The sequence below is a fragment of the Tachyglossus aculeatus genome, chromosome 22 (assembly GCF_015852505.1).
Source record: "Tachyglossus aculeatus isolate mTacAcu1 chromosome 22, mTacAcu1.pri, whole genome shotgun sequence".
Taxonomy (NCBI): Eukaryota; Metazoa; Chordata; class Mammalia; order Monotremata; family Tachyglossidae; genus Tachyglossus; species Tachyglossus aculeatus.
Genome location: NC_052087.1, coordinates 32490004 through 32498273, shown reverse-complemented (window position 1 = coordinate 32498273; position 8270 = coordinate 32490004). Strand labels below are relative to the sequence as shown.

At 54.9% G+C, this 8270-nt stretch overlaps 1 protein-coding gene across 1 annotated transcript; it reads right to left on the bottom strand.

Moving 5' to 3' along the window:
• Nucleotides 1–642: 642 nt before the first annotated feature.
• On the bottom strand, nt 643–6929 carry LRRC55 (leucine rich repeat containing 55). The gene is made up of 3 exons (XM_038764866.1): nt 6715–6929; nt 3334–5005; nt 643–1045 (listed from the first exon to the last, which is right to left on the bottom strand). Exons 2-3 carry the CDS (start codon nt 4040–4042, stop codon nt 810–812), a joined length of 945 nt encoding a protein of 314 aa, XP_038620794.1. The 5' UTR covers nt 4043–5005; nt 6715–6929; the 3' UTR covers nt 643–809.
• Between the last annotated feature and the right edge of the window lie 1341 nt (nt 6930–8270).

The following is an 8270-nucleotide window of genomic DNA, read 5'->3' as shown; positions in this document are numbered from 1 at the left end:
GGTGGGTGTCCTAGTGGGAAGAAAGACAGGTAACCAGAAAGAGCAGGTTGCATTCATTAGTTCCTGCTATAGAAGCAGTGAGGCCTAGTGGAAAGAGCACGCTCCCGGGAGTCAGGTAACTAGCCTGAAGTCTCCTCGAGGTCCAGGATCGTGTCTTCCCACTCTATTGTATTGTTCTAACCCAAGAGGTCAGTCCAGTGTTCTGCACTCAGTAAGTGCTCAATAAATACCATTGATTGACTTGGAATCTAACCCTGGCTCGACCCTTAGCCTGCTGAGTGACACTGGGTGACTTGCTTCGCGTCTCTGAGCCCCAGTTTCCTCACCTGCAAAATGGCGATTACATACCTGTCCTCCCTACCTCTTAGACCGTGAGCCTCAAGTGGGACAGGGACGTTGTCCGATCGGATTATTACGAATCTACCCCAGTGCTTGGCACGTAGTAGACACCACTAGGATTATTAACTTCTCTCCTTTGGTGGCAGCAGTTGAGTGGAAGGAAGATTGACAGGTGAGAGGGTGGTGGCTATGGGAAAAGCTGGAGCGTTCTGGCCCCGGTTGGCAGGATGGAGGGGTGGGCCCGGCTGCGAAGGGAAAGGCAAGGGGTGAGCAGCAAGGTAACGGGATGGTGGTGCCCTCTCCGCCCGGCGTCCACCGGCTCCTCCTCGGAAATGGCAGTCCCCGGGCAGGCGGGTCTGAGACCCAGGAGCCGCCCCTCGAGGAGCGATGTGATTTCCTCAGCCCCGGCAGGCTGGCCGTCTGTGGAAGCAGAGCTCAGCAGCCCCAGGGCGGGCAGAGGGAAGCCCGGCTCAGATCTCTTCATCTTCGCTGGCCTTGCTCCAGCGATGGCAGCAGTTGGCGGTGATCCCCAGGAGGAAGTTGGTTGCCACAGAAGCGATGGACACCACGAAGCCCACGAAGGCGATGAAGAGGTAATCGTCCAGCGTCAGGGTCAGGTGGCAGGCCTTGAAGCTCTCCTCTGTGAGGGAGAACAGAGGGGCACCCTCCACTTCGGGGGGACCCCGGCACTCTGCCATCTGGGAATCTGCAACACAGGACACAGAGAAGCGGGGCGGTCACAGGGAGAGGAGAGACCAGCTCCCACAGGAAGGGGAGATCCCGTCCGTCCCTCCCAGATGACGGAGAGCATTTCCAAAGGTAACTCCTGCTGCTCAGTACGCAGAATCACCACAGAGACCATTGGATGCACCCAAACACTTCATGGTCCAACGGAAACCAACGCAGGGGACAGCGTCCTGAAGTTAAAATGGTAATCAGAGAGATTCCAGGGACTAATAGAGCATGGACTGGGAGTCAGGAGGACCAGGGTTCTAATCCCAGATCTGCCACTTACCTTCTGTGAGATCCGGGGCAAGTCACTTCACTTCTCTGTGCCTCAGTGCCCTCATCTGGAAAGTGGGGATTAAGATTGAGTGCTCCCCATGGGATGTGGCCTGGATCCAACCTGACTAGCTCGTATCTACCCTAGTGCTTAGTACAATGCCTGGCACAGAGTAAGTGCTTAACAAATACTGGGAAAAAGAAGCCATAGTTCCTTTTTGCTCTACTTTTATCTATTGCCACTGTAACTGCTGGCTGCCCTTCACTGAAGATGAAATTTGGTATGTGTTTCTGAGAGTGTGTGTGTGTTTGATTCCCCCTGCCTGGGAAATTTCCTCTCTAGGTGCTTTTAATCTCTATCACTCTTTAATCTCTATCTCTCTATGCCTGACAGTCTCTCTCCCTCTATCTTCATCCATCTGTCTGTCGGTCACTTTTCGTCTCCCTTTCCTGCTTCTTTCTTAGACGTTGGCCCCATCCCTGGGGGTCCCACCCCCTGAAAGTCCCCACCCTCTGTTCCACTTTGAGCTTCAGCTAGGGATAAGCTTCCCCACTGCTGTAATCAACTAGATCCTCCCTACTCTCCTCTGGACCAGCCCCTACTCCTCCGGGCAGCCGATTTCCAAGCCATCAGGCATTGTCTCTCTCTGAGAAGATGTGAGGGAGAAAGTAGCAGGAGCCATTTCTGTTTGGCTCAGTCAAACCTTTCCAAATCCCAGCAGCGTTGTAAGTTCCAAGAGCCACTGGACATCACAGGAAAATCCAGAGGAAGAAGGGAGAGATGCGCTTTACTGTTCTCCCTGTCAGGTGACTATCTCTCACCCCAAATTTGAGGCAGAGTGACAGAAGGCTAGACGCAGCCCCCAGAAGTTGAGCAGGCTTGAAAACCGGTCCACCACGTCCCCCTCTTCCCCACCCCATCTCCCCCACATCTCTCTGCCCATGCATCTCCCGCCTCACATGCAAGCGCCTCCGCTATATTTCTGTCCTGAATCTCCCTCCCTCCCACAGCTCTGCCGAAGCACTTCAATCATGACCCACGGCCCCCTGCTATTCTGGTCCTGGGCTCCCCACACAGCTCTCCCTGCTTTCAACTCATCTCTGCCTCTCCTGCTCCTACAGAAGAGAGTCCCCGGGAGACTGCAGAGAGTGCGAATCAATCCTCCGGCAAGGGCCTCCTGCTCATCCGGCGCCGGTTCCCGCAGAGCTTAGCTGCTGTTCTCCCGGCTAGGCTTCCCTACTCCTACCCCTGGCTGTTTCAGGACAGAAGCTGGCCCTGGTGGGTGTACCCAGCCTCGTGGGTGGGCCAATGTCCGGCACCCCCAGACTCTGTCGTCTGCACCTGTGCCCGGTCTGAGGGGCCACCCAGCTCTTCTGGGCTCATGCAGACCAGCCTCACATCTGCCCTACCGCCAAGCCACACCAGCTCCCTGGCAATCCCAAACTAGGGACCGAGAGAGCTGTGTAGTAACCCCTCTGCTCTCCTTCTCAGCCCTGACCTCAGGTTCCTCGGGCCCATGGGGCCCTGCTGGGCTCTCTGGGCCCCTTTCTGAATCCCACTACATCCTCAGGGCTGTGCCAGACCTCGACACCGAATCCCTATGCCCCGGCTCGTCCAGGCCCGAGGTTGTAGGAACAAGGTCTGTGGGCTCCCTGCCTCCAGAGACCCACATCCAACCACTCAAGGGAGTCCTAGCTCCACCACATGCCTGTTGTGTGGCCTTGGGCAACTCACTTAACTTTTCTGTGCCTCAGTTTCCTCATCTGGAAAATGAGGATTAAGACTGTGAACTCCACGTGGGACAACCTGATCATCTTGTATCTACCCCAGCGCTTAGAACAGTGCTTGGCACGTAGTAAGCACTTAACAAATACCGTCATCATCATCAATATCACCAAGGGACCCCGGGAAGTAGCCCGTCCCCCCAGGCAGGGAATCGAGGACCCCGCTCGGCCCAGGCCGTCGCCACCCGACCGTCCATTGCCCCGTACCTGCCGCGCAGCGCTGAATCCTGTTCCTCAGCCACTTGAGCAGGGGCTCCAGGGTGCAGCCGCACACCCAGGGGTTGCCCCCAATCTGCAGGGTCACCAGCCCTGGGAGCCCCTCCAGGGCCTCGAGGCTGAGGAAGGCCAGCCCCCCAAAGCTGAGGTCCAGGTCACGGAGCTGCGCCAGCCCCCGGAAGGCCTGCGGGTGCACCCTCCTCAGGCCCGGGTTGTGGCTCAGGTCGAGGCGCAGCAGGCCGTGGGCCGCCCGGAACATGTCGGCGGGGACGTGGCTCAAGTTGTTGTAGCTCAGGTCCAGGTGGGCCAGGCGCTTGGTGTGGAGGAAGAGCCCCGGGGGCAGCTCTGCCAGGGAATTGTTGCGCAGATCCAGCACGCGGAGCTCCATGGAGCAGGAGAGGTAGCCTGGCGGGAGCGCCGTGAGGCGATTGTGGGCCAGGCTGAGGTTCCGGGTGTCCAGCGGGAGGTCGGGGGGCACGGAGAACAGCCGCTGGCCGCTGCAGTCCACCGTCTGCGGGCGACAGGTGCACAGCACCGGGCAGCTGCTGCCCGCGTCGGTCGGGGCTGGCACGGTGGCCAAGAGGATCCAGACCAGCAGCGTAGAGGGACGGGGGCCCAGCCCGCTCACGGCCCTCCCGGGCTGGGCGCGGCTGGGGCCCATGTCAGTCTGCCACCGGCCGCATGGCCGGAGGGAGAGCATGAGGGCCCACCCCGAGTCCCCGGGCACGACGACGGCACCAGGTGGGGAAGACTGCTACATCTTGACCAGCGGCAGAGAGTGGTGGAGATTCCAAGCACGGTAGTCATTGGTTAGAGCCCGGCTGGAAGCATGGAAAGCATTAACCGGGGCCCTTTAGGGGAGCTCAGCGGGATTCGCCAATGCCGGTCCGGGGGGCTTTCCGGGAAAAGTGAGCCCGGAGGAAGGAGCCCGCTGGCAAACAGACTCACCCAGGGCCCTGTGGAGCCAGAGAAGCTGATCAATTGCTGGAATTTGATTGATCAAATCGAAGGTGGAAGGAGTTCAGATGCCCACATCCGCGGGGAATCGCTCCTAGGGCTCAGATGACCCACCGGGTCCTCCCGGGGCTTGCTCCCAATCGCTCCTGTTGAGAGCCAGTGTCGAGAGCTGGATGAAAAGGGCAAGCTGGAATCTGCCTCTTCCACTCTGCCCCACTGCAGAGGGAGGAGAAGGCCTAGTGTTTTCAACAAAGCGGCACTGGACCCCTCTGAACCCCGGTTAATTAGGAAGCGAGTCGGGCCCCAGGATACCGGTGTTCAGGACTCTTTCCCAGAAGCCTTTAGGAGGCCCAAGCTGAATGGAAGACAGGATCGGGCCTCTGGGGAAGGGAACCGTGGCCGAAGAGTCCAACCGAGGGCCTGACATGACAGGCAGCAATGCCTCTCCGGTGGCTCCCAGAGGGCTGGCTACAGACTCTACCGGCCTTGGGCTGCAAGGAGACAAAACGAGAGAGACTGTCTCTGCATCACCTTGTTTCAGTCAGGTCCTGAAGGACATTATCTCCAGGAAGTCCAGAGGCCTGGGTGGTTGCTGGGAGGCAATTGTTGGAAGTCTCTCCTCCAGGCCAACTCTTCACTCATCCCAGACTCTCTCCTGGCTTGGCATTCAGCCGGCAGGCCCTGGCAGCTTTCACTACCGCATCACCTGCCAACAAGACATCAAGGGGAGCAAACGCTGAGCAAATGGAGACAGACTGATTTTGGGAGTGCAGGTCTCCACCCTCTCTGGGGCTTCCTTTTTCTCCTTTCGATCCCTCCGCTTTTTCCTCTCGTCCCGCTGATTTTGATCCCCTGTCCGAGCTCTTCTAGGCTGTTGGCTCCCTCCCCTTCTTGAATTGGGACAGGGACCTTGTCTCATTCCCACAGGTGATTTCTATTCCAGTGCTTTGCACACAGTGAGTGCTTAGTAAATACTATTATTGCTACTTCTACTACTACTTTTCCTCTGCATTGGCCCTTTAGACTGTAAACTCATTGTGGGAAGGAAGTGTGTCTACCAACTCTGTTACATTGTATTCTCCCAAGCACTAGGTAAGGCGCTCTGCACTCAGTAAACGCTTAAGAAATATGATTGATTGATTGCTATGACTACTCCTATTGAACGGCCAAGCTAATGCTCCTTTATTCTGACTCAGGCAGTCTCTTTAGGACTGTCTCTCTGTCTGTTTCATTGCTTTTTTGCCTGTTTCCATTTCTCCCTCTGTTTCTCCTTGCGTCTCTCAGTTTCTCTCCGTCTCTCTCCCTCTTCTCCATTCTGTTTTCCTTATTCTGCTCCTCCCTGTCTCTTTCACTCTGCTTCTCCTAGTCTCTCCCTTCTGCTTCTCCATGTCTTTCTCCTTTTGTTTCTCTGTCTCTTCCTCTCTCCCTTTGTTTCTGTCTATCTCTACCTCTGCGTTTCCATCTCTCACCTGCTGTTTCTCCCTGTCTCTCTCATTATTCTCTGTCTCTCCCCCTCTGTTTCTCTCTCTCTCTCTCTCTCTCTCCTGTTTCTCTCTATTTCACTATCCCTCTTTTCTCTCTGTCTCTTTCTGACTCTCTCCCTCCATCTCTGCCTCTGTCACTGCCTCTCTCTCTCTCTCTCTCCCTCCGCCCACCCCCAGCAGACAAACATACAAATACGCACACATAAATAAACATGGAGATGCAGGATGAACTATGCAACCTCTTCTTCTTGTAGCACAAACATTCATTCCCCTTATTATCTCTTGCCGCTCTTCAGCACTCCCATCTCCATCCAGGCTCCTTTCTTTCTCTCTCTCTCAGCTCCTCTCTCCCACATACTCCCTTTCACGTTTCCTCCATCAGGTTTTTCACACACACACACATACACACACACACACACACACACACACACACACACCGGAGCCCATCCCTACTCCCAGCATCCCTTTCCACAAATAGCCACTCTTCCCATCTACCTGCTCCCTTCCCCCATCTCTCCTGCCCCCTCTCCACACACACAGGCTCTAACCCATTTCCCTCAAGCATTCCCTTTCCCTTGCTTGGGCACACTTGCCTATCCTTTACCTCTGCTCTCTGTACATCTGCTACCCTCTCATCTCTCACACCTAATTGACATCCCAGCTCAAAGAGATGCTCCTATTTACAAACACAATTTCTCACACACAGAAGCTGTTTCAGCTTTCCCGCATCCAAACTGGGTCCCTCCAGTCCCTCAGGCTCTTCATCTCATCTTTCCCCTCTTCTTTCCCTTCCTTCTCCCCTCCTTCCTCCCCTCCCCTTCCTCCTCTTCCTTTTCCTCATCCTCCTCCTCTTCTTCCTTCTCCCCCTCCCCTCCTCCCATAAACCTCCCACTGTCCGTCCGGCACCCCCAGTCCAAAGGGAAATACTCACTCTGGCTCCAGGACATTGCAATCATTTGGGATGCAGGCAAGTAGACTCCCTCTTCTTGGAATCCCCTGTGGTTTCAGGAGAGGAGCTTGTCTTCCTCCCTTCCTTCCTTTCTTCTCTCTCCCTCCCTGTCCTCCTCCATGTCTCAGGCTCCCTGGCCAGTGGCCCCCGAGGCTCTCTTTCTCCTAACCCACAGGCCTTGACCACCCCAGAAGGATCCGAAAGGGCAAGAAAGGCACAGAGTCAAGTTTAGCGGACCCAAGTGCCTCTCCCTGAAACTCAGCTGATGCTGAGGCTGCTGGGGCGGGTGGCTTCGGCTAGGTCTTCCCCCCCTTCTCCCCCTCCTCTTCCTCTCCCTTTCTCTCTCTTTTTTTCCTCGAGGGCCAGGTACTGACGTTTCACTGTCTCTTAGCAACTGCCTCCACATCTCTGAGCAACAGGAGAGCTGGCTGCAGACCACACCGAGATGAGAGAGAAAGGGGAAAGAAGCAGTCGGTGGAATCCATAGCCACCCAGGAAAGAAAGAAATGGGGAGAGCTGGGGAGAAGGGGGGAGAGACAGAGAGACAGCGAAAGAGAGACAGAGAGAGGAGAGAGAGAGGGAGCAAAGAGCAGAGGGAGGGAGAGACATGCGAAAAGGAAAGGGATGGTAGTCAAGGAGAGTGAAGGAGAGGGAGGCAGATGATGATAATAATGATAATAATTCATTCAATCATATTTATTGAGTGCTTACTGTGTGCAGAGCACTGTACTAGGCGCTTGGGAAGTACAAGTTGACAACATATAGAGAAGGTCCCTACCCAACAACAGGCTCACAGTCTAGAGGGTTATTAATAATAATGGTATTTGTTTAGCACTTACTCTGTGCCAAGCACTGCTCTAAGCACTGGGGTAGATACAAGGTAATCAGTTTGCCCCACGTGAGGCTCACAGTCCTTATCCCCATTTTACAGATGAGGTAACTGAGGCACAGGGAAGTCAAGTGACTTGCCCCAGGTCACGCAGCAGCCAGGTGGCAGAGTCGGGATTAGAACTCACACCCTTTGACTCCCAAGCCCAGATTCTTTCCATTGAGCCACACTAAAAGCAGGCTCACAGGTAGTTGTTGATGATGATGATGATGATGATGATGGCATTTGTAAAGCACTTACTATGTGCCAAGCACTGTTCTAAGCACTGGAGTTAGAGGGACTTAGAGGGATTTAGGGTGTAGTTAGAGGGACTACACCCTAAATTGAAACCGAATATATAAATAGGAAAATGGGATAAAGAAGGTGGGGAAGGGAGTTGAAAAAGTAAAAACCAGTAGAAAGAAGAGAACAAAAGAATCAACTGGAGTGGACATGAGGAAGTATATTGTAAGGAAGTAGTTCATTTCCCCTCTGGACTCTGTCTCTCTCACTCCACAACCAGAGAGAGGGGAGAGAAGCAGCGTGGCTCAGTGGAAAGAGCATGGGCTTTAGAGTCAGAGGTTATGGGTTCAAATCCCTGCTCTGCCACTTGTCAGCTGTGTGACTCTGGGCAAGTCACTTAACTTCTCTGTGCCTCAGTTATCTCATC